Genomic DNA, 25,615 nt, shown 5'->3' on the forward strand with positions numbered 1-25,615 from the left:
TCATATATATATATATATATATATATATATATATAATATATATATATATATATAATTTATTTTTAATATATATTTTATATTTTAATATATAAAAAATTTTAAATGTCACATTAAATAGTTGTTACAGAATCTAATGAGATATCAGATAACATTCGGTCTATTTCAATATGTTATTAATAATTTGCGACAAAAATAAAGTCAAAAACCAATTTAAGTTATAAATACTAAATTTAGATATCAAATTAAGTAAATTAAAATTTTAAAAATTAGATTGATGTGCAAATATAATTTTAAAGACTGAGTATTAATCTTCTTTTTAAATACGTAATATGGCAGCATAGTTGTTTGAAGATTATGTATATGTATAATGTCACTTTTGTATTTTAAATATACATATAACATGTCACTATTTAAATTTTTTTTAATAAATTTTTTGAGTTATTTAACAAAAAAATTAAGATTTTATCCCACAAAATAGGATAGAATTAGACAAAGAATCTTTCTGCATCACTCGCCATGAAAGCAAGTTAATTTTCTAACAATATTGCAAATCATATATAGCATAAATATATTGTATTTACAGATTTAAAATTATAGATTTTTTTGTTGTTTATAGTATCTTTTAATTTGACAAGTCAATAATTAATTTATTTATTGCAGATTCTAATTTTATTTAAAAATCTAGTTAATAGATTGTTATATATACAAAATAAATTTAAAATTCTAACATTTATTTAAACAGATAAGTGAATTCATCGTTCAACTAATATAAATCGGTTAAAATTCTAGGTTTAATTCAGACTTATTTGTCTGTCTATATTCAACGTGCGCATGTAAAAAACATGTACACTTCAATTTTAATCGATGAAAATGACAAATAAAAAAAAAAAAAGAAAAAAATGGAAGTCAAAATTTGGAGGCTGGATTTGGATATGGTGAATGCACCTGCCAAGGATGGTGAGAAAGTGACACGTGGAGGGAAAGGGGAATCTGCGTGGAAAGGAACAAGTGGCAGGGGGCACTGGCATTGAGGATTGAGGTTCAAATGTTCAATCAATCCACTATCAGCCTCATCACTTCCTTCCTTTTATTATTTAGTTGGTTAGTTAGTTCCAAATTTCTCTGTGGCGCGTGCTGCTTGTTCACTTCTTTCTTCTCTCTTCCTCCTCTAATAATGAATAATATTAATCCATTTCTTTTATTAATTATTATTATTCTTCGATAATATCAGTCCATTACGATTTAGTCTTCAAGCTACCTGGCAAATCGCTGTAATCAAATTTCTTTATTCGTAATCATAGAAATAAAAACAATGAAAATAATGATAACACAAAGAAAGACGAAGAAGTGACGACGATGAAGGAAAATGGATCCGACGAGAACAGTTCGGGTCGGGGCATACCAGGACCCACGAACCCGATGGTGACCCCACTCCTCACCGATCTCTACCAATTCACCATGGCTTACACTTACTGGAAAGCTGGCAAGCATGCAGAACGTGCTGTGTAAGTTTCCGTTCGTGAATCCATTAATTACGATTTATTCTTATTGTAAGATTCGTTGACTGATCAAGTTTTGAATCATCATCGTGTTTGTGATTGTCTTTCAGGTTTGATTTGTATTTCCGGAAGAATCCGTTTGGCGGGGAGTATACTATCTTTGCAGGTTTGGAAGAATGCATAAGGCTCATTTCCAATTACAAGCTATCTGAGGAGGACATTGATTTTATCAGGAGTTGTTTACATGTTCCCTGTGAGGTTAACATTTTTTCTTTTCCCTGTGCCTGCTGGCTATGATATTCTCGGCGTTATAATGTGCTAGTTAGGGTACCCTGATTTGATGAACTCTTGTGAAGAATTGAAGTTCTAACATGAATTCAAGTCTAACAAACTGATTTTTTCCCCATATTTTTGGAAGTCGTGAAGCTATAAGCAAATGGAATTAGGTTGTAACAGTTTGAGTAGGAGATTAAAGAGAGTGGACTAAATCCCCATAGTGGTCCTGAGATTACGACTTTCACTATTTTAGTCCCTCATATTTAAAATTCACTATATTGGTCCCTGAGACTCAATTTTAGGCACCATATTAATCTCTAGACCCTTTCCAATGTTGAGTCAACGGACGAAATACTGAGCTAGCTCTGATTTGCCACGCTAGATATATGGCTAAATAACATCTTTTTGTTTTATCTCTTAAATAAGGCAAAAGAGGTCGTTTTGGAGAACGAATAAAGATATAATGATTTGCACATCATATAAACTCTTCTTCCTCTTCTTGTTTTTGAGTGCCAAAACAAAATGACGCTATTTAGCCATGTGTCCAGCGTGTCAAGTGAGAGCTAATTCAGCACTTAGTTCGCTGATTCAGTACTAGAAAGGGTCCGGGGACCAATATGGTGCCCAAAACTAAATATCGGGACCAGTATAGGTAATTTTAAATTTGAGGGACTAAAATGGTGAAAGCTATGAATCGAGAGACCACTTTGGAGATTTAGTCGCGGGGGGGATGCAACAGATAGATTGTCATTGTTCTGAATTTTTATGTTGGACAAGTTGATTGCATATAGTCATATGTAAGGCTGATGATCTTAGTTACATCAATTTTGTGCAAATTTTGATGCTGGTGGGCGGTGGCACTTTTATACAGATTGTCCCTGCAAAATGGAGTCTGACTCGTAATTTTTTTCATTAAACCATAGGATGGCTTCTTCGAATATCTGAGGGGAATCGACTGCTCTGATGTTGAGGTATATGCTATTCCTGAGGGGTCAGTTGTTTTTCCGAAGGTACCGCTGATGAGAGTTGAAGGTCCTATTGCGGTCAGTAGCCGTTACCATTTGATAATCCCTTTTATTTTATAAAATTTCTAATTTATATTTCTTTACAAGATGATCTATTTTAAGATTTTACTTGATTGATTTTCTGTCAGATTGTTCAATTGCTGGAAACTCCTTTTGTGAATCTGATTAACTATGCATCATTAGTTACTACGAATGCTGCAAGGCATCGTTTTGTAGCTGGAAAATCAAAAACTCTACTTGAGTTTGGGCTGCGAAGGGCTCAGGTTACTAAATGATTAAAATGGAAAATTGGTGCACTGAATTTTGTAGACTTTCCACACTCATCAAAAGAATCTTATTTTAAATGTAGGGGCCTGATGGTGGAATGGGAGCATCAAAATACTGCTATATTGGAGGATTTGATGCAACAAGGTATTATCTATGAAAACAACTTCAATTCCAGTGTGTTTGACCCTTGAATAGGAAGGATCCTTTTAGTGTTATGATACTAGAATCGCATTTACCACATGCCTGATATTTAGTTGGTATTAGTTCTAATTAAATATGACTCGAACCGAACTACTTTATTTCTTTCATAACACAAAATAAACAATTGCTGCTTATCTAAGATGGCAAGTTATGTTGTGTCAGTAAAGCATGTAAATTATGCTTTAATATAACATGTTAACTATCCCTTTCTGAATTTCGTTTTAATTCACTTATTTTCCCCCCTTTTAGCAATGTTGCAGCAGGAAGGTTATTTGGGATTCCCCTTCGCGGCACTCATTCTCATGCCTTTGTTAGCTCATTTATGGTATATAACCATCTTATATGATGCTTATATTTGTCATTTAGTTTGTTGTATATAAACCCTATATAGGCTAAATGGCATAATTTTATTTGATTATTTCCACTAAAAAAAAAGAGATCACATTTGAATGGAAGAAAAAGTTCAGCAACATCTGATAAGGTGTTTAGTGCGAGTATGTCTATAACTGTTAACAAATAGAGATATTGTTTTGATTTGTATGTTAAATTGTCCATATTTTATATCCTAGAGAAACTAAATGCCAGACGTCTTTGGAAACTGTAATGCTAAATTGCCAAGGAGCAGATAATACATAAGAATTAACATCGTGATTCAAAAGTGACAAATTTGGTGGTCTAATTTGAGTAAAAAGTGAGCTTTTATATATGATATCATTAATAGAGTTGTTAGAGAAACTTGAAATTATAAGATAGATCCTCTGACTATATTGATATAGATTCCTTCCAGAGTTTGTTCATATCCTTATGGGTTTTATGTTATCATTATTCTTATGCTTTGTTACGTTTGCTTAGTGCTTTGTTTTTCCTGTGATTTGCAGACCCTTGATGAGATTAAAGACAAATCACTTCGTAAAAAAGTTAGTAAAAGTACATGTAAAGATTTTGTTAGTTTGGTTCAAGCATGGCTAAGCAAACTTCAGGTACCATGCAAGTCTTTGCAAACTTAATTTTTCTATTTTCCGCAATTGTTTTTGCAGCACTCATAAAGCGAGTCATTTAGAGTTACTTGATTAACAAGCCAAGTTGAATATTTTCTAATTGTTGTGTTCTGAGTTATCTTTGCAGACCTGTATCTTTATTTGGTTAAGCATCACCATAACTATTGGTTCTCCCTCTTAAATATCTCTATTTCTTCCCTTCTAAATACTTGTTCGGCTGTTCCAATTTATCAGTATTATAGCATTAATCTATATTCTGAAGTCGTGAGATCAAGAATATTTGTCAGTGTATAATGTGTGTTGTATTCCCACCCTGCAGCGCTCAAAATCATTACGGGGTGTTTTTTCTGAGACCAACCAAAGTGAGCTGTCAGCATTCATATCATATGCATTGGCATTTCCTAATAACTTTCTTGCCCTTGTAGACACTTATGATGTAAGTATTTAATATTTTCTTAGTAAATCTCTATTTCCTGCTAATAGGAAATAGGAATGATAATCTCTCAACATTGCTTTGGCCAGCAATGTTCCATCCTTGTGTGCAAATCTCGCTGTTCTGAATTACTTCTGGTTTAGTATAGCTTAACTGTTTCTCCATATAATCACCTTTGCATTTCTTGGCAGGTCATAAGAAGTGGAATCCCCAACTTCTGTGCAGTTGCATTAGCTCTCAATGAGTTAGGGTATGTCCGAAGTTGATTATTCCTCCCCTTCATTTTTATTGTCAATACTTGGTTAGAAGTTTCATATTGTGGTTTGTTAGTTTTCCCTGTTGATTTTGATTAATCGGGACACACAATTTTGTTATTCGTTTTTCCTTCCATGAATTACTTCCTTCATTATTAGCTAATATGTTCTATTATGCCTTGGTGTTCCTTGTTTCTCGTTTAAGGATTGCAGATTTGTTTTGGCTTTGATTAGTTTCTAAGCATTCCTTGTTTTCACTTTAAGGATTGCAGATTGGTTTTGGCTTTCGAATAGTGTCTAAGCATCCTCAACCCCCTAAAATAAAACATTAGTTGCTTTGTGGTGCAGATACAAAGCAGTTGGCATTAGACTGGACTCTGGTGACCTTGCCTATTTGTCTTGTCAAGCCAGGAAGATCTTTTGCTGCATTGAAAAGGAATTCGCAGTGTCTGGCTTTGGGAAGACTAGTATTACAGCTAGTAATGATCTTAATGAGGAAACTTTAGATGCTTTAAATAAACAGGTAATTCTCACTGCAAACTGGAAATTATATAGATCCAAACAATACTAAGAATTTTAGTTACTAAATGAAAGAAAAATCAAGTATAAAAAGCTACTCAATAAGACTAAGACCAAAGTGGATTCAAGTCAAGATGGATAGTATTGTCATGAAATCTCAATATATATAGTTTATACTAGATACTAGCAGAATACTACAAGCACATTCTGCGAATCAATCATCCATCAGTGAAGTTCCAGTCAATCAACTAGAAGCACAGCAAAGACTTATCTATACGGAGTATATGTGTGAAAGTTTGGCATTATTTCATATTTTGATAAAAATGAAATATTAAAAAAGACATCTAAGAGACTGTGTTTGTCTGGACAGGGTCATGAGGTTGATGCCTATGGAATTGGGACATACCTGGTTACATGTTATGCTCAAGCTGCTCTGGGAATTGTTTTCAAGCTGGTCGAGATAAATAAGCAGCCTCGTATTAAGCTTTCTGAAGATGTATCAAAGGTATCAAGTATCAACACTATAAACAGAAATTTTGGTGGGATCATCTATTTGCATTAACTAATATTCTGTTCCTTTCACTGTTTTAGGTCTCAATTCCATGTAAGAAGAAAATTTATAGATTGTATGGGAAAGAAAGCTATCCCCTTGTAGACATAATGACTGGAGAAGATGAACCCCCGCCAAAGGTATTCTTTTAATCTGTGCTTGACACTATCTTCATCATTTTGTTTTTCTTTCCTTTTGTGATTCTTTCTTTCGTCCCTTCAATGTTTATACTGTCACAGCCATGTACAGGTTTAATAGTATAGACTAGATAAAATTATTGATAGGGACGGGGACAAGATTTTAATCCTTCTCAAGTTTCCATTTCTTGGCTAGCAACTGTTGCATCCATAAAAGAACCAGTTCCATATATTATCCAGACATAGACATAACTATTTTTTGACAATTGTATTTTTTATATATACATATATGATAGGTGGGAGAACGAATCCTGTGCCGCCATCCCTTTGAAGAGTCCAAGAGAGCATACGTGGTGCCACAGCATGTTGAGGAGCTTCTAAGATGTTACAGTGCGGGAACTTCAGGTAAGAGAAGAAGATATAAATAAAGAATAGGTTTGTAAATTGAAGCAACTTCATAATTATTAATGTCGTCCCACCATGTTAATAGTTAACCAGCTCTATTCTATTATAATTTTAAATGCTATGGTTGCTAAAAAATGTAACCTTAATACCTTATAATCTGCTAAAATACCACCTAACCCTCTCATATGTAAATGCTATGATTGCTAAATGTATTACCATTAAAGAAGCTTCTTAGCTTCCATCATCTATTCTGTAAAATCAGCTTAAGGTAACTTTATTATTTTTATTTTATTTTTTAATGTTTACATGAAGGTAAAGAGACAGAACCATTACCTCCTCTAAAGGACATTAGAGAACGATGTATCCAACAACTTGAGAAAATGCGACCTGACCACATGAGGAGGCTGAATCCAACTCCATACAAGGTCTCATAGTTGACCTTGCTTAAAATTGTTTTCAGTAACTTTTGCCTTGAATTATATTAACATTTTTCACTTAAAACTTGGAGCAGGTCAGCGTAAGTGGAAAATTATATGACTTCATCCATTTCCTGTGGCTCAATGAAGCACCTGTTGGGGAGTTGCTATAATCAGGCGAATATAGTGGCAAAGCCTCGTAATGATAACAATAGAAATCCCTCTTATCCAATTAGTATATATAATGGTCTTCAAAACGTTCAGATAATACTGCTCTGTATATTTGTGCTGGAACCATTCTGTTAAGCATTATTAGCAATTAATTATCTTTTGTAATTAAGCAAATTGCATAATCGGAATGTTTGATTATATGAATGATAGGCAACAAAGATCTTTTAGAGACTAATTTTCAGGATGGTATCAACTCAATGTACCATAGGCACACCGACTAATTTTCTGGTTACCATGATTCATTTATAAATCAAGGATGGTATAACTCAATGTACAATAAAGTACTTTTGACTGACATTTACATATGGGTATTCCATTTGCTGGATTCGGAGGTATAAATTAAACAGGAACAACAAAGTCCTGCAAATTCACCCAACCGTAGGCACAACGGTCTCTTAACTTCTGTACCGTGGATGCTGCTAGATCAACCATTGGTCTAATCTTCATCAACTCTTTCTCAATTAGCATCCTAGATTTAGCCTCCATCTGAAACAATACATGATTAATAATTAGGGTTAAAGGCATGGATATGGTGGAATTCTTTAATTCAAAGCCTTTATTGATTTAACTTCAGCTTTCAAAACACTGAAAACAGTATCTATTTACCTTCTCCATACTGCAAAAAGTATTCAACACATGGCAGAAATACGAGAGCTGCTTGTACAAGTCTGCCTCGGTGTACTGAAAGTAACAGAATGTTTACTTGAGAAAACGAAAAAGTTTGAAACTTCATATAAATCAGACACAAAAGGAAAGACACTTTAACATTAGCGTCACAAAGTGAAACCTTTCTGTGGAGACGGCCGTTGCATCGAGGATAATTTGGACAAACAGTTCCTCTCTCAGAATCACCCACCAACTTAAGGTTGATACTGCGTGTCGTATGCTTACACGTTTCATCATCACACTAGAAGTAAAATCAGCAAAGGATGTGATATCTAATTTTTCAAGGCTAATGATATTCATATAAACAAAATTGAGAGAGGTGAGTTACCATCAGTACACCTCTGTAGTACATTAAAACAAACTTCTCTGCTTGCATTTTGACCTGACATTAAAGTATATACTGTCAGCAAATGCTAGGAGCAATATTCTAGGCTAAATCAAATAAACAAACATGTTGATGAATATTACTAAAGATAATCTAGTTTTGAAAGAGATCCATGATCAGAAAACAATGCATGCTGAAATGCAGTTGAACATAACATTGTTTTGAAAAGCCTGGAATTAAACCTGATTGGTTAGCATTGCAGGAGATATTCTTCCAACACCATCTTCCAGGCATTTGGAACAACGCAGTTTATGCCAGAAATTGTAACTGGATTCCTCCGTGCCTGAGCTGGTTATCTTTTCACTTCCCAACAAACAAATTGACTTAAAAACAGGTGGGCAGTCAAAAGAATCAGAGCAGCTGGGGCAACACAATACGAGTGGCTCACATCCCCTGTACCTGCAGTTGATTTAATCACATCCAATCCATTAATTACAAATTTCTTTCAGCAATACTCAAGAATCACAACACGGAACTTCAACAAGAGTCCAACACAGAAAAAGCTCAAATGCAAAACAAAGTTTTTTATATTTACTTGTTCAAACCCCTCCACGGAATTATTAAACTTCTGCATTAAATACATGGTCTGATGCTAATATAACATCTTCAGTATTGTTTCTAGGTTTAATTACCCTATCGGTCCTTATAGTTTAAGCAAATTTTCAACTAGATCTGTATACTTTTTTTCTTTTCAAACGGGTCCCTATACCATATCAAATTTTATAATTAATCTCTACCGCAACAAAAACGTTGGAATTAATGGAATATTCCATTAACAAAACAAATAGGCCTAACACTTGACTGAATATTCCATTTTGTTTAACGGAATATTCTATTAATTCTAACGTTTTTATCATGGTAGGGACTTAATTACAAAATTTGATATAGTATAATGACTCAATTGAAAAGGAAAAAAAAAGTACAGGGACCGAATTAAAAATTCGGTAAAACTATAAGAACCAACGGAGTAATTAAACCTTGTTTCTGTTGTGAAATTGTGGTTCAGTAAACCTAACCCAGTTGTCTCCATTTCCAAACTACCGCTGGTTGCTAATATGCACATTTAATAGAATTATTAAAGAAAAGATGTACCTTTCTTCGTCATCAGAAGCGAATAAAAGTGAGCTTGTAGGATCACTACTTGGAGCTTCACTTGATTTATGTTGAAACTGCAAATCAATGTAGTCTGCCAGTTTAGAACTACTGGATAAATAATAAAAGCAAATCATCTACCAAACAGAGAAGGAAATAAACCTTTGATGAGTCAAGCCCTAAACAGTCAGCCAGTCTTTCTGGGCTTGTGCCCTGGATTGATGCACAAAGACGTGATACCACTGGATGAATCTGAAAGAATACTCAAACCGGCCATTAGGTGGTAATCAGCTAATCATTGTCATTGATAAAGTTAGCTACCAACGCCTCATATACCTGTTGTGACAAATAGTACTCAATGTCAATAAGCCATTTCCCTTGCTCTTGTTTTAGTTCATCGGGATGCCTTGCGCGCTGAGCAATACCTGTTGCACTACCTGAACTACAGCCCTGCTCAAAGTAGAACATAATATAAAAATAAAAATATGAAAAGACAAATCAGAAGACTGTTCATGACCAAAATCAAATACCCGACGTATCCCCAAAGTTACACCAGTGATATATGACAAACCTCTTCATAGCAAATTATGTAAGGGATTGTATCACCAACAGAACAACCAGAGGAGTAACCTTGTTGCTTCATTCTTTGTGCCACCTACATAGTGATCAAGAAAGCTTCCTCAGGATTGATTAGGGGGATAAAAAATAAAGAAAGCATATATCACACCTTTTAAGTAACCATAAAAATGAGAACATTTGGACTCACAAGAACATGTGGCTGGTTTTTGGCATCAGGATAAGCCTCCGGAGGTTTAGTCAATGTTTTATTGATGACATATTTCTCCAATGGTACTTGTCCACTCCTCATTTTTTCTTGCTCCTGTATAAGCAATGTTACTCAATATTTATGATAGAAATAAACCTCAATCACCAACTTTGAAACCTTAGATTCATAGATAAATTGAAATATATTATACTTATGCTATCCACTATATATGTGTGATAAAATTGACTGCCTTATCCAATGATCAATAATTAGACCATTCAGAAAAGGGAAAGGAAAAAGCAACTTCCCTTCATCCATTAATCCATTGAAAATGAGATAAACTAGAGATTCTGAATAATGAGTGAAAAAAAAAGGTAGGCATTCTGAGATTAGACCCGCTTGCAATTATTGCAGTGAGCACAAATCAACGAGATGCACCCTCCATATAAATTCTCCAAGTGCATGGTATGTTATCATAAATAAATTTCTAATCATGAAAGACATCACACATTACCTGCATGAGATAACTGTGAATTGATTCAACAACATCTTCACATGATCTGTAAGCATGAAAGCCACAATATTATTAGCCACTGTATAAATGAAAAAAATTTCATCCAAATAGTCAGACTGGACAAAAATAACAATATTTTTAGAAGCAGACAGAGCATATCATACCCTCCTGACAAAATTTGAGTCAAGCAAAAATCACCCAATTCTTTAGCTAATAAGCTCCAATCCCGGCGGACAATATCAAGACCTTTACGTTCAATAACCTGCAACACAGATTAATCCCACTGGAATGCTCTTCCCAATATGTTTGGTAATTCAAAAGAGTAAGTAGAATATACCTCATATGGAGTATCATCGTTGAACTGCACTTTAACAGCTGCATATTTCTTTTTCTTAAGTAGTAGCATCCTCTTGTACAAACCATCAAGATCAATTTCCAAGCACCTATATTTCTTATTGACCTAATGACAAATCAGATGAAGAATCACATCATAAGAAAATTATTAAAAAAATAGAAAGGAAAACAACCATGTATACGCGCCAAAATTATTCATCTGTGGCAAACAATGCTAACCACATGGTAAGACCTCATAGCAGTACGGTCCAACTTCAGATCCCCCAAGCAAACTCACCACCAACGAGAATCACAAACATTTGAAACTTTAAAATAAAGACTTTTGAGTTGTAGAGGAGAAAAATATTATCATTAGTTTGTTTAAGGACTGAAAGCTGGTTCTAGATCTAGTATAGCATGTTGAACAAGATTAGAGCAGAGGAAAGGTGATGGGAACCTCAATCCCGTAGTTCATTATCTCACAATTAATAGTTAAATCTCACCTCTTGAATAACTTTTGAAGCCATTGCTTTTGCTTTTGCAATATCATCTAGACCACTGTATATCATTATTGAATCAGTATCACCATATATGACCTATAAAGTAGAAAGCAGTACAACAGTCAAGAGCTGATAGATCACCTATAAAGTAAAAACCTAAAGGATGTATGACAGTTAAGATCCAATATTATAATTCATGCAGAAATGAAATCCCTACATTACTTCAAGAATTAATACAGTAGAAATAACCTCTAAGTTCAAGTTATTCTGAACAAGATCAACAGTACTCTGCAGTATCTCCCTTCCCTGCACAATCATTGGACAGTCAAATAAAAATGTATTAGGCTTGACATATATGAGGGGATGGTCACCACCGGTAAAGCTAACATGACATATTTCCTTACTTGTAGGGTTATAAGTTCGGCAATTGGCTTTGCATAAAATCTTGAATTGGAAAATCCTAGGCATCCATACATACTGCAATACACCAACACCATAGAATTTTACATTCCAAAGGATTAGATACCAATGTTGGGCACTCAGGATGAGCATATAGAAACAAACCTGTTTGCAGTAAGCTTCAATGCTTGCTGCTGAATGTCCAGTTGCTGCACTTTAAGACCAGATGCTTTCTTCATCCACTTTTTTACCAATCTCCTCCTTTCAACCAGATTTTTCAACAGCTAGCCCAACAAACAAACAAAATTAATAATGTGCATGTATACATCTAATCAATCCAGAATGTTGGTGGGGGAAAAAAAAGATAAGCATTGTAACAAATGATTCACTTAAAGTAAGTGTTAATGCATTGATAAATTCACATAAAGAGCACACATGCAACTTTGAAAGGTGAATCTTGATTGTCCATTCTTAATCAAAAGTTGGCACAATATATGGTAAGTTTGGCTAGATAAGATTTTTTTCTCTTTTCTTTTTTTTCGTAGTCGGGCTTTCAAATGACTATTTGGATTACTAAAACAAGGATATTTTAAAAGATTAACTTTTGGGTATAGTTTACGCCCAAAAGTGCAGATTTTGTGGAATTTCTAAAAGCCTTGTCTCCCATCTCTCCAATTCCAAACACAACCATAAAAGCTAGATTTGACTTGGAATAATTTTCATTTTTTTTCCAGTCTGTTTAGATGGGATTACTGTTGCTAGTACTTTAAAATGCAAGAACAGATTTTTTAATAGATAAAACTCTGGTGGCATTCTTACCTCCGGCAAGACCCCAGTTTCTAGACTGGATGGTAAACGGGAAAATGATGCACCTTGAGATCTTTCAACAGTGGTAAAGCATATATTATATTCCTGTATTCAATTCAGCTCAGTAGATGACAGGATAGAAGAAGCTATCATAAATTAGAATAAGAGCAAAACTGACAAACAAATAAAATAGAAAATTTTGTTGATAGAATGAAAGTGATGCTAAAACAAAGCATTTTCTGAATAAATTATATATATAAACCTGAATGATAGAAGGATAAAGACTATTGAAGTCCAGAAGTAGTATATATTTGTCATATAGTCCCTTCTTTGGCTCTAATACCAGACCTCCAGCATAAGAAGGAGCCTTTTTGCTTTTCTTATTATCAGTATCGGCAGCATCATTATCATAGTTTGCCTCGTTACCATCTGCTTCTTCTAAGTTGCTATCCTCAACACCATGAGCTACTTTGCGTTTCGTCAATGTTGTTTCTTTTGCATAGTTTGGAATTTTGTCTGGCACCATATATTTCTTTGCATGGAAAGCATGCAACAAAAGAAACTCCACTCTCTGTGCCCGAGCACCCTGAAATAGCAAGCATTAGCTGTATGCCTATGGCTGCTAGATCATGTCCAACATCAAATTAAACAGGGTACCCAAAAAAAGGACAGCTAACCTGAAGAGTTTTCCCCCACAGATTACCACTAATATTAGTCAGCTGGCGGGTGAGAGGAAGAACACTCAAATGAAACATGAGTTCCATGGACAACCATGCATCCGTTTCACTACATTCAATCTGAAGAAATCACATATACCATGAAAACCAGCATAAGCAAATGCACTGTTATCATGTACAATCAATCAAACATCAAAACAGAATGGAAAAAACCAATACTTAAGTATTGCAAGAGAAGTTGAGGAGGTAAATATGCTTAACAACTCAAGATTATAAAATCACCAAATTCTTCACCATTTTAGTCCTTCAATATTCGTAGTAGAGATCAATACCCACCTCTATAACCCTCAGAAGCTTACATAGTTATCCCACTAGCATTATCAAGCTCAAGCAACTGCTAATTAAAAACACACGGTACAGAAAACAAGTACTAACATGAAAAACCATGTCATATTACAACATTGATGCAAGGGTAGCCTGTGACCTGTGTAGTAATTATAAATCAGAATTCAAACACTTTTCCACAACAGTTTAACATTTATCATAAGAAAAGGAGAAAAACACTCCACTCTTTAACTTTCATAATAAGCAATCCAAAGTTCAAATAGTTCTCCACAAGATCAACAAATATGGATTAAACATTGACACCTACAAGCTCAATTAGGGATTCAGCTGATTGGAACTTCTTTGGAACATCATGTGGAGCAACTTCCTTCCTAAACTTCTTCAGCTGCGTTTTTGTGAGTTCAGTTAATGAATAACTGACCTGGAAGAACCAATGTAGGAAAGTGAGTTAGTTAGAAATAAATACAAGATTTCCTGCTTGGCATGATTTCTCCACAATTATTTACCTCTTTGAGCAGATCACGGGAACACAAGAATGTATCACAAAGAAGCCGGCCAGACATACAAGACATGACAGCAGGACGAGCTCCAGAACCAAATGCCTTGCTTCCTCTATCAAGCCTAGGCAATGCAGAACGCTTGAGGCGGCCTAGTTTAGACCACATGTTGCTTGGTACTTTGCAAGCCTACATTTGTTTTTTGGAGAGGTAAAGATATTTAAGGTTCATGGTTCATAAATCATAATGGACTTTTGAGGGTACAAAAATATAAAATAACACGAACTTATAAAAAATGGGTAATTCATGGACAATAGCATCCACTTTGCTGCAGGTGAGATGAAAATAAAATCAGGAAATAGTAATTGGAACTTCAGGATAAAGTTTGAAGGTATTAGAAAGCTAGATTTTATTTAAAAAAATTACAAGTTAAAAGAAAAGGGAGAAGGTATATCGCTTTTCTTAAGGCATAATAAATGGTCAAAAGATTTAACAAACTTTTTCTAGTTTGTGTATATATGAATATGAATTCTAATCCTTCGTCGAATCTTGTTTGAAGCTACATTTTCATCCAGCCATCTTTACAGTTATCCTTCATCAACTCATACCCTTTTGTCATGTAGTTTTGTACAATTTTTCACCTTAATGTTTAAACAGTATCTAAAATCATATTATCTAATTACCTCTTATCCAGTTATCATACATTAAACTAAAAAAAGGACATTAGGAAAGGCTATGAACAGAAGCCCAAAATTAAATTAAAATTACAATTCAAAAAATTGAGAAGCTAAAACTCCTACCTGGGATCTATGGAGGAGTACCTCCAGGTCAAATCCAGATATATTATGCCCAACAAGAACATCGCTATCCAACTTGTGTAATTCTGTCATCAGGCGATTCAGCAAAGCTCTTTCACTGCAAACAAAGATATTATATAGGTCATCCTCTAATAAAGGCAAATACTTTTCAAGATACCTTTCACATTTCCTGGAGAACTGATACAGAAAATCAAAGGATAACACCAGAATCCAGATCATGCATATAAGTAAACATTCAAAGTAACAATCTGTCTTTTAAAGTTTCACCTGCTTTCAACACACAGAACATTTGACCCAGCTTTTGAGTTTCTCTCTGTAACCTCCTTGCTGAACCCCAGTGGAAATATATTCCCATCAATTTTACGAATGACAGTAAAATGGGTAAGCATTCCAGGTCTCTTCCATTCTGAAGCCAACATAGGTGTGTCAATCTAAAAAGCCAAACAGAAGTTATTGCTGATTAATAATTATTTCATCACAGAAAATCAAGCATTGGTGTAGAAAATAGATTTGCATACACCATACACAGATAGATGCACTGTACTTAACTATCAAGACAATGATCCCAAACTAAAGGGAAAAAAGAAAAGAGAAAAAAAAAAAAAAACACACCCACACACTCTCTCTCTCTTTAAAATACCTTAACCATATTGCAGCAGACTATAGATGCAGATACAATCTCATTTACGTTCTGTTTTTCATTTATGGTTGTTTTCAAATTTATTGCTGTGACAACCACAGGAGGAATCTCAAAACTGATTTTTGATGAAGTTGAAACCCTGATGTCTTTAGGGGAGTCAACAATCACTTCAAATTTGCACCAGCTAACCTGCAAGCAGAAGCACGTTTATAAGATTAAAAAAGGTGTCCTATATGAAGATCAAAATACACTACTTGTAGTGGATGCACAACTTACAAATCTTTCCCTCTCAGAAGTTGGGCAGTTTGAAAAGTTCGAAACCTGTAGCCACGAGGGTCCCTTAATCTTTCTTTTAACCAGAAAAAGCTCCAGAGCACTGCACATAAGGAAACAATTACCTTGCTAAAACTAAATAATTGTCCAGTATATGGACATTATTAACATTACACTCCCTCCATCCCACATATATAACCAAAAATTTGTCCATCAATATTTGTCACTTGATTAGATTAAGGATGTTTTATATCCTTTTCCACTTAGACCCCCTATTAGAACACCTAATATGTGTGCTAAGCATTTAACTGAGTTAGGGAAAAGAAAATATTCAAATATTAATTCAGTCTGAGCCATTTTCAAATGTGTTTTAGTCAAAGCTTACTTATATTTACAGATGGAGTAATGATTAAGATATTCTAGGGCCAAAAGAGTATTTAAAACCCTAAGCAGCACACCAGCCCAGTATAAAAGGACTGCTTTTCTCCAGGAACCTAGCCTGTTCAAAGTATAGACTCTAGTCAACAAAGTTCTTGGTTTCTAAAAGTAATGCAGCCAGCTATTGCAACTGCTTTCAGAGATCTGGGAAAGTGTTTGAAATACCTATTGAGAAATGTCAGTTCATCTTCACAAAAAGAAATCTGCAATACTACCAGATTAAGTTCCCAAGTATTTACAGAGGAAAGGTTTTAAGAGCTAGAGTATACTGAACCAAAATGCTTCTACTTAACCACACTGCTGCAATGTTAAAAAGCTTTTAAGTAAACATAATGCTATATCAAAATAGTTACTCCAGAAATTGGTTTGGGCTTTTGCTTTTCAGAAAGAGACTCATTTTCTCACTATATTGAAAACAAAATACATGTAGTCAGTGAACAGAGAGTGAGTGTGTGTTGTGTGTGTGTGTGTGTGTGAGAGAGAGAGAGAGGGAGAGAAAGGGGGAGGAATACCTGTAATGAGTTCCTAAAAGACCAGAGAAACTTTCTCCTTTCAGGTCCGCAGGAAGTACTTGATCCTAGACCAATTTTACAAAAAGAAATAACATAAATCGGTTAAAATAGTATTTAGCTTAACTCACACATAAATAACTAGGCTTTTTGCAAACCAGTGCATTGAACGCCTAAATTCTTCACATCTCTATGACCAATACACTAGTTTGAATCCTTACGGTCTAATATGTACCTTGAATGGATAACTGATTTTAAGCACATAACTTTCACCAGAAGGAATTTCGATCCTTTCAAATGCATACTTCCTCTGCAAATAGGAGCAGGAAATCAGAATAAACCCAACAAAATAATCATTTACAACAAAATGATCACATTGACCAAAAATTTGTTTACATAAGAATGTGTTGATCAGCAAACCTTAACAGGAGCCATACTAAAGCATGAAACATTCAAGTTCAGAAGATGTTTTGCTAACTCGTTCTTTAAACCAGATACTGCATCCTAAAATTTAAAAAAAATAAATAAAAAATGACAAGAATGCATTAGCTCTCTGCTGAAAGAATAAATAAGGATAAAAGTCAATATAAATAAAAATACAAATTTATGCCAAAGATCGATAAAAGATAAACTTACTTGCAGCTTTTTATGGAAATCTGCAGATTTTTTAGCATCTTTCTCAAGTTTCACCATTTCATCAGTAAGATGTATAGGGTGACTTGGAATGGCATAGACACATCTTTGCATGTTCTTCACAACAACACAACAACTCTGATACGAATTCCCGGCTTTAACCTAATTCTCAATAAAAATGCAAACAGTCAATATTATCTTCTCCATTCACCACCACACAGTTAACAGAAATGAAGTCGAATGACCAACAGCTGTGTCTATCTGACTTTTACATACAGCGCAGCTTTCCTTTACTCAAATAAATAAGCAAATAAACACACAAGCTTCACACTGTGACTTAACAGTTAGCGTGTTGAGGCTACCTTGTGACAGAAAAACAATGGTAAATGGAATAATATGCAACTACGTCAATTGCAAACGAAATATTTGAAACTACACATTGGGACAGTTAAGCTGTAAGAATACAGTAAATCAGTAACCTATGTTAGCAATTCAAATAAAAATTACCTTCCCAAATAAATAAAGTGTTCCCCTGTTCGCTCCATTAAACTCCTCATAGGCATCCAGTATGTAGAAAGGTAGCGAACCATCTTCCTCCAGATTGAACTCCGAGTGTTCTTCCTTATGCAAAGCCTCTCTCAATGCTTTCGAATCCCCAACATTTGCATTCGCTGCACCACCATTCCTCACTGCTTGCCAACCCGCAGTAGCACTCAACGCAGGGTCCTCTTTTTCTTCCTTAAGCTTTGCATTCAAAGTAAACAACTCCTTTTTCACAGCAACAGGTTTTTCCTCTGCCTTAGAGTCCTTCACAACTTCCTCCTTACAAACATTAACATTACTCGGAACTTGCTCAATTGATGCATCACCATTCTCAGAACTACAAATTTTCTCATTATCCGAGCATTCAATTGAAAGCTCGTTTTCTTTAACTGCCTCGCATTTCTTCTGCTCTGAACCTAAATCACTGACGTCATTGCTAACAACTCTAACGGACTCAACATCACAATTTACAGCAGTGTCGAGCAACGAAGAACCTCTCATCAAATCAGATGCTCCAACAATTGACGAATTGCTAACGAAATCGCGATTAATCCGCAGAGCATCGTTTGTAGCAGAGGATGAATTTGAATTCGAATTGGGAATGGCTTTCGGATGGATTCTTCTCCGCCGTTCCCTATCGGTCTCGTCGGCTGCAAACTCCGCCAGAACATCGTCAACGATGCTGTCGGGGGCCTTGTCGTCCCTGCTCTTCTTGAACAGCGATGAGGTGAACATCGAGGATAGCCGCTGGGCGCCAACAGCGGCGGCGGAAAGTGCAGCCGATGTGCGTTTCTGGTTGGGATTATGTTCTTTCTTTTCAAGCTTCTTCCGCTTTGGCCTGGCTTCATTTTCGGCGCCATCGGATTCGTCAGAGGAGAGAGAGACGCCTTCCTTAGACCAGTCCTCTTCCTCCCCCTCATCGCCGTAGCCAAGGCCATCGTCGTCAACGATGAAGGCACGGGCCTGCTCGCGGCGCTTGGCGACAAGGGCGTTGTACTCTTCTTCCTCGACAGTATCGTAGATAGGGTTTTCGAGCCTGATCTGGGGCCCGCCGCGGACACGGGCTTTGAGACGCTCTAGGGCCTCGCTGCGGGCGGAGGAAGCGGGACCTCTGGTCCTTCTCCTACCGGCGGCGGTAGTTGCAGCAGCTTCTTCGTCTGACATTGTTTATTCTTTCTCTCTCTCTACTTTTCTGAGACTATGAGAGTGAGAGTGAGAGTGAGAGTGAGCGTGTGAGAGAAATGAGTTAGAAGAGTGCTGAGGTGCGGTTTAGGGATTTTCAAGAAAAATCGCGGGAAACTTTGATGGCTTTGGCGCGCTTACTATGCCACTCAAGGTAATTGTTTCTCTTTTTTGGCTGAGGTTTTTTTGGGCTTAGGAAAAAATAGTTACCCAATTAAAGAAAAGAATGTTAACCCTAATACCCACTTTTGTGGCCCAAGTCCCAACCCTGCAAGGCACTAATCCTTCAGTACTAACATCAACAGAGACCCTTCTCAAAATCCAGCGTCTTTGGGCCTCATTCCTATTTTCTAATGTGTTTTAACTTTAAGAACCAAAAAAAATAATAGGAGCTAAGGCAATGGCTTAGTGGAAGAATTGTTGACTTCCTAGAGAGCTGACAGGGGTTTGAGACCTGGTTAAAATCAGGAAGTGGATAGTGCGTGAGTGTGTGTTGCAGAAAAAAAAAATTAAAAAAGAACCAAAAGAATGAATAAATAAATAATAAACTTCTTTAACTCATTATATGTTTAAAGGTAAAATCAATTATGTTTTGGAGTATATTCAAGCTGGGCAAGAAGTTTAGGGTTAAACCATCCAAATACAACATAAAATCGATGTGGTTAATGTGTCGGTGAGTGTCGAGGGACATGAACACATTTATATATCTTACTAGTAATTAAGATTTTCCCTTCTGTTAAAAGACAAATCACTCTACTTGTATTTTTTTAATATAGAAAAAAACGACAATTCGATTGGGCATTAATTATTGATAATGATTTCAACGCTTTGAAGAAAGCGCATTCCCCTTTCCAAAAAGGAGCATTAGGAAGGGTATATTTAAAAGCCACTAGCCCCATTCCTATAGTCTTTAACCAGAAAAAGAATTCTTGTATGACGATGACTATGGTAAATACAAAAAGCAAAGCTCAAAGGCAAGCAGGTCCCGCCCCACCCATAGAACTAAAATTAATTAACGTTAGTATAGAGTAATAAATCAAGTAGTAGAATTGTAATCTAAAGAAATGGAGCAGGAAGCAATAGTTACCACTTGGAGAAGGTGGGGATGAGACAGGCAGAAACTCAGAATTCATTACATACTCTGTCCCCATCTCTCTCATTGAGGTCCCACCATGCCAGCTGCTCTTACCTCCATCACTCTCTTTCTCTCTTTCTACTACAAACGCCACCCCTCTCCCCTACCTCAGTATCCCATTCTTCTTCTTCTTCTTCTGCAGCAGCAGCATACAACTACAACTTCATGTAGTAACTACCACGTACCAACCACCTACCTTAAACTCTGCAAATAATGCCGGATCATTATTCAAGTGGTGGTGCCACAATGAACGACCAGCTCTCCAACCCAACCTCCATCTTCGGCCTACGCCTCTGGGTTGTTCTTGGCGTCTGCGTTGGCGCCTCCATTGTCCTCCTCTTATTCCTCATCTCCATTTGCCTCGCTTCCAAGCGCTCCAAGAAAACCACCACTATCACCACCACCACCACCACTACCACCACTTCATCTTCAATCCCTGTCCCTGATGTATCCAAGGAGATCCAAGAGATCAGAGTACTTGACCCCAATCCATTACCCGACCCTATTCCCGAACCGGAACCGGACGAAGAGAACCCCTCCGTGGTCTACAACAGAATCCAGTTTGAGATTGGGAAGAACCATAGAATCTCTTACCCTACTGAACAACGACCTTTCCTAAGGTCTTCTTCCCGTGAAGGCAGTGGTGAGGTTCCTACCGTGATCCCTGAGGTTTCTCACTTGGGTTGGGGCCACTGGTACACCCTCAGGGAGCTTGAGGATTCCACCAATGGGTTTGCGCCGGAGAATGTCATTGGCGAAGGTGGCTATGGAATTGTTTACCATGGTGTCTTGAAGGACAACACAAACGTTGCCGTTAAGAATTTGCTCAACAACAGGTAAAGTCAATCAACATCTTTTCCTTCTATTTATTACTCAAATTAATGCTAAAAGTTTAATATAATAGCAGGGGACAAGCAGAGAGAGAGTTTAAGGTTGAAGTGGAAGCTATAGGAAGAGTTCGGCACAAGAATCTAGTGAGGTTGCTCGGTTATTGTGCTGAAGGAGCACACAGGTAATATATAATGAAGGTTCTTTCTTTCTCAGTTTTCGGTGTGTAAAAATATTCATTCATGTTGAAATATACAGAATGCTTGTGTATGAGTACGTTGACAATGGTAACTTGGAGCAGTGGCTGCACGGTGATGTTGGGTCTTGCAGCCCTCTAACTTGGGAAATTCGAATGAACATTATCCTTGGAACTGCAAAAGGGTAATTGAACCAAGAAAATTGACTTTTCACCTCCTCTCTTCTGGATTACTTTCCAATTTTCTTTTCTTTCCATAACTGTTAGTATTTTTTTTTTTTTTGGAATAGATTAACTTATCTTCATGAGGGGCTGGAACCAAAAGTTGTTCACCGTGATATTAAATCAAGCAATATCTTGATCGATAAGCAGTGGAATTCCAAGGTTTCAGATTTTGGCCTTGCCAAGCTCCTTGGCTCTCAGAGCAGCTATGTCACCACCCGTGTCATGGGTACATTTGGGTTTGTGCATTCTACTCTCCCCTGTTTCATTTGGCTCTGTTTGGTAATTGACACATGATAGAAATTCAGATATTTGTTAAAGAGATATAATCTTATTTTGAGAATGAGACAAATACAATAATAGACAACTTGTTCTTTGTCTTCAATGTTTTAGTATTTGTGTATTCTCAGCTCCCTTTTTTGGCAGATATGTAGCTCCTGAATATGCAAGTACTGGCATGTTGAATGAACGAAGCGATGTGTATAGTTTTGGAATTCTTATCATGGAAGTAATCACAGGGAGGAACCCGGTTGATTATAGCCGTCCGCCGGAAGAGGTTTCGATCTGTTTCGCTATTGTGAACATTTCTTTCGGTTATTGCCCTTTACACAAGCAGCTGAAAAGTGTAAACTCTTGATTTTCAGGTGAATTTAGTTGATTGGCTCAAGAAGATGGTTAGTAACAGAAATCCAGAGGGAGTATTGGATCCTAAGCTTCCTGAGAAACCAACATTAAGGGCACTAAAAAGAGTCCTTCTTGTAGCTCTACGCTGCACAGACCCTAATGCACAAAAACGTCCTAAAATGGGGCATGTTATACACATGCTTGAGACTGAAGATTCCCTTAATTACAAAGAGGTAAGAAAATAATCATTCCCTTTACATATTAGTTTCTAGGTGAAAACTCGCTTTCAATTGTTTTCGTGTGAAGTTGATAGTTAAAAATCGTTAAATGATAATTTAGTCAAACATATCAAATCTTTATCAACTTCACATTTACGTGCGAGTGTCCACTAAGTTTTTATTCTCGTAATGCGATTTATGTTATGATAATGTGTAGTAGTATATAGTTGATGTTTGAATCTTTGTTATGAATGTGTATTAAGAACAAGACACCATGGATTAGAATTTAGATATTTCAACAATATTACTTTCTAGTTTCTACTATCTTAACTTCTCTTTCTTGTTGGATCTAGTTTCATAAAGTACTATTCTTCCAACCATGCTTTAATCATGCATGCTAATTAGTAATTACTAAGTGGACCACACCAAACTTTGATAAATAAAAGCCACATTTTTTACTGATTGAACAAGCACCCTCTTGTTCCAGGACCGGAGAGCTAGAAGGGATGCAGATCAGTCACCTAACCATAGAGCAGAGGATGGATTAAAAGTGAATGCAAATGTATCAGATGGTGACTGTAACAATGAAAATGGCACGTGTGGCCATGAGACAACAAAAAGCCACCAACTAGAAGAGCAATAAATTAGGAGAAATGTTTGAGCAACTCATTTTTCTTGTAATCATTATATACTCATATTCCTCATTACAGCAAGATGCAGTTTGGATTTCACCAAAGGTGGAAACTACAATTCATCCTATGCTAATGAACTAACGAGTATTATGTGGTTAGTATAGTACAAAACTCCACAGTGAATATAAGAAAAGTGAGTTACATTTTCACCCCTCATAAATTTGCAGTGCTGTCTCTTTAATGACCAGATAGCCTGTGGTACCCTCATTTAATATACAAGCTGTCAAGGTCTAATGCCAAAGCTATATGTTCCGATGAGGACCTGGCATACCTATATTATACCATGTCATTCATTGTGCTTGATCCTTCTATATACTCACAAAATCCCCAAAAAAAGAGCAATATTTGCCAGCTTTCTCTCTGTCCTGGGTCCTTCTCCTTTTTCCTCTCAGGGATGATTGTGTAGCTTGAGGTTGGTCATGTAAAGATTGGCCATATTGTTCAATTCATCCAATAAAAAGGAATTTTTGCACATTTAAAAGGGAAATATAATTGTGTGTTCTAAACTAATGTTTGTTGCAAAATTATCCTTTTTTATGTAAATCAATTTTAAGTTTTATACGTAATATACCATGTATCCTTTAATTTAATAGCATGATTTGACCATGGATTGCATTTCTAAATCGTTGCACTTTAGTTTACATATATATATATAAAGAGAAGGCAATTAAAAGTTTTTTTTAATTTAAATGCGAAAAAAAATCTCCAAAGAATCTGTGTCTTTCCAGTGGTTTGATCTTCTTCCGCAGTCACTTGGTTGTTAGACACATTTGGTTAAAGGCTCACACTTATGTACTCTCTTTTTTGGACCATTAGCATGCACATCAGTAGTGAGATACAGCACATACACATCAAGTAGGTGGCATGAATTGTTTTTTTGTTTTTCGGCCTTCAGTGTAACGTCGGTGGTGGTCCATTAGACCCTCTCTTCATTGATGGGAAAGCTTTTGTTGACTTAGGTAGACATTGATAATGATAAATGATGAATCGTGAATTCCAATCACCCAGTAAATTTGGTGTTTTGGGAGGAAAAACATAATATCTAGAGAGTCAAAACGCAAATTCAAGTATGTGCATCCATTCCAAACACACAAAGTTAATGGGTGGATCACAACCGACTGAACCGAGACCTAGAATCATATAAAACTCCAAGGCCAGTTGTCTGTAAAGCATCTCATATGTGGCACCTAGAGTTCAGAGGTTTTGTCCTATGCATAATTGGAAGCCCCACATTTGATGCATTTTGGATTTGGCAAAGTTTCATCTAATCTGAACTTCCGTGATCATATAAGGGACATATAAACCTACTTAAAAAATTTAGATAATACAAAGTGGATAAAGTATTTTTTTTTTAAGCCAAAAAAAATTCAAAAAATTTATATATGAATATAGTTTTGGTGTAATGCCCCAAACGAGACTTGTAGTTGTAGGTGAAATGTAAGAAATCTCTTTTTTTTTTTTTTTAGCTTTTTCGCAATCTGAAAAAAAAAAATGACTTTCACTTCAGTCTTGTGAGAAATCTTTTTACTTTTTTATTTTTTGCAGTTTACAAGAAGTATTCTTTATAGATTAAAGTGATGGATTTTATTTTTTGCAACAAGTATAATTACTCGTGCCATGCACGTGATAAGATTGAAATTATAATTTTAAATTATTTTATTAAAATTAATTTAAATTATAATAATTTGATTAAAAAAGGTAACATGTTATGTATTTTTTTTTTAAATTTAGTGTTAATTGGATTAACTCTAAAATAGTTATTAATGGATTTGAATAATCTACTTTTTTCAATAAATCAAACATATATATTGAATGTGATCATAAATAATATAATAATAGTTAAATCCATCAATAAATATATTAGTTATTATCAAACTATAAAACAAATAAACACATATGATCATTTCATTTATTTGACAATATAATTTTGAAGGAGAAAAAACCCTAGCAGAGAAAGAGTACGTACTCCGTACTCAAAGAGAATGAGAGAAGGAGAGAGCGGGAGAGAGCGTTTGAGGGTGAAACACGGTGAAGAAGATGGCCATGCCATCGAAAGAGATAAGGGGGAGAGTATGGGAGGGTTTGCATCAGGTGTGAAGGAGGGATCAAGTAAGGGCGACCTTAGTTCCAGGTGACTTCCAAGATTTCGTTCCGTGACAAGGTTATTGGTTCTACGGTAGCCACAGGGATAAATCGGACTGAAGCTCTAGATGAGGATTCCATGGCAGTGGTCACTGGAAAACAAGGAGATCCTATGCCTCCAAGAATTTGCTTCTCCGAAGAGGCTAGGAACATCCTTTCTGAACCATACAAGGAAGCAATTGTGATCAAGGTTCTTGGAAAAAACCTTAGTTACACGGCCATGTTTCACAAATTGAAAGGGGTATGGAGGATCACCGGTGGATATGAAATCTTGGATGTGGGTTTTGGGTACTTCCTCGTTAAATTTGATCGCATGGACGATCGAGAGAA

General features: G+C 35.9%; 3 protein-coding genes across 8 annotated transcripts; 2 read left to right on the plus strand and 1 right to left on the minus strand.

Annotated features, from left to right (window-relative positions):
- The first annotated feature begins 802 nt into the window (after positions 1-802).
- Positions 803-7,386, plus strand: LOC112748624 (nicotinate phosphoribosyltransferase 1). Of its 5 annotated transcripts, XM_025796851.3 has the most exons (15): positions 849-1,505; positions 1,610-1,757; positions 2,699-2,818; positions 2,929-3,063; positions 3,150-3,211; positions 3,518-3,593; positions 4,147-4,248; positions 4,586-4,702; positions 4,891-4,949; positions 5,302-5,476; positions 5,843-5,977; positions 6,064-6,162; positions 6,456-6,564; positions 6,877-6,989; positions 7,076-7,386. In XM_025796851.3, the coding sequence occupies exons 1-15, from the start codon at positions 1,357-1,359 to the stop codon at positions 7,151-7,153; spliced, it is 1,677 nt and encodes a 558-aa protein (XP_025652636.1). In that variant the 5' UTR covers positions 849-1,356; the 3' UTR covers positions 7,154-7,386. The 5 variants fall into 5 exon arrangements, with proteins under 5 accessions (XP_025652637.1, XP_025652636.1, XP_072074649.1 ...); XM_025796852.3 differs by lacking the exon at positions 4,586-4,702 and having other exon boundaries at positions 803-1,505; XM_072218548.1 differs by lacking the exon at positions 3,150-3,211 and having other exon boundaries at positions 888-1,505; positions 2,929-2,979; positions 3,516-3,593.
- LOC112748623 (DNA polymerase alpha catalytic subunit) lies at positions 7,326-20,426 on the minus strand. Of its 2 annotated transcripts, XM_072218546.1 has the most exons (32): positions 20,316-20,426; positions 18,011-19,244; positions 17,507-17,665; positions 17,291-17,374; positions 17,106-17,180; positions 16,874-16,938; positions 15,927-16,026; positions 15,651-15,839; positions 15,278-15,441; positions 14,993-15,107; positions 14,202-14,381; positions 14,003-14,116; positions 13,351-13,470; positions 12,936-13,259; positions 12,686-12,778; positions 12,032-12,150; positions 11,872-11,944; positions 11,717-11,773; positions 11,471-11,563; positions 10,972-11,094; positions 10,799-10,896; positions 10,635-10,680; positions 10,121-10,234; positions 9,926-10,009; positions 9,691-9,804; positions 9,517-9,606; positions 9,355-9,431; positions 8,445-8,661; positions 8,206-8,259; positions 7,999-8,118; positions 7,818-7,892; positions 7,326-7,697 (listed from the first exon to the last, which is right to left on the minus strand). In XM_072218546.1, exons 2-32 carry the CDS (start codon positions 19,208-19,210, stop codon positions 7,551-7,553), a joined length of 4,683 nt encoding a protein of 1,560 aa, XP_072074647.1. In that variant the 5' UTR covers positions 19,211-19,244; positions 20,316-20,426; the 3' UTR covers positions 7,326-7,550. The 2 variants fall into 2 exon arrangements, with proteins under 2 accessions (XP_072074647.1, XP_025652635.1); XM_025796850.3 differs by lacking the exon at positions 20,316-20,426 and having other exon boundaries at positions 18,011-19,682.
- LOC112748625 (probable serine/threonine-protein kinase At1g01540) lies at positions 20,141-23,630 on the plus strand. The gene is made up of 7 exons (XM_025796853.3): positions 20,141-21,199; positions 21,271-21,375; positions 21,450-21,572; positions 21,678-21,848; positions 22,036-22,165; positions 22,254-22,466; positions 22,939-23,630. Exons 1-7 carry the CDS (start codon positions 20,577-20,579, stop codon positions 23,092-23,094), a joined length of 1,521 nt encoding a protein of 506 aa, XP_025652638.1. The 5' UTR covers positions 20,141-20,576; the 3' UTR covers positions 23,095-23,630.
- Positions 23,631-25,615: the final 1,985 nt, after the last annotated feature.

Source organism: Arachis hypogaea, chromosome 15 (assembly GCF_003086295.3).
Source record: "Arachis hypogaea cultivar Tifrunner chromosome 15, arahy.Tifrunner.gnm2.J5K5, whole genome shotgun sequence".
Taxonomy (NCBI): domain Eukaryota; kingdom Viridiplantae; phylum Streptophyta; class Magnoliopsida; order Fabales; family Fabaceae; genus Arachis; species Arachis hypogaea.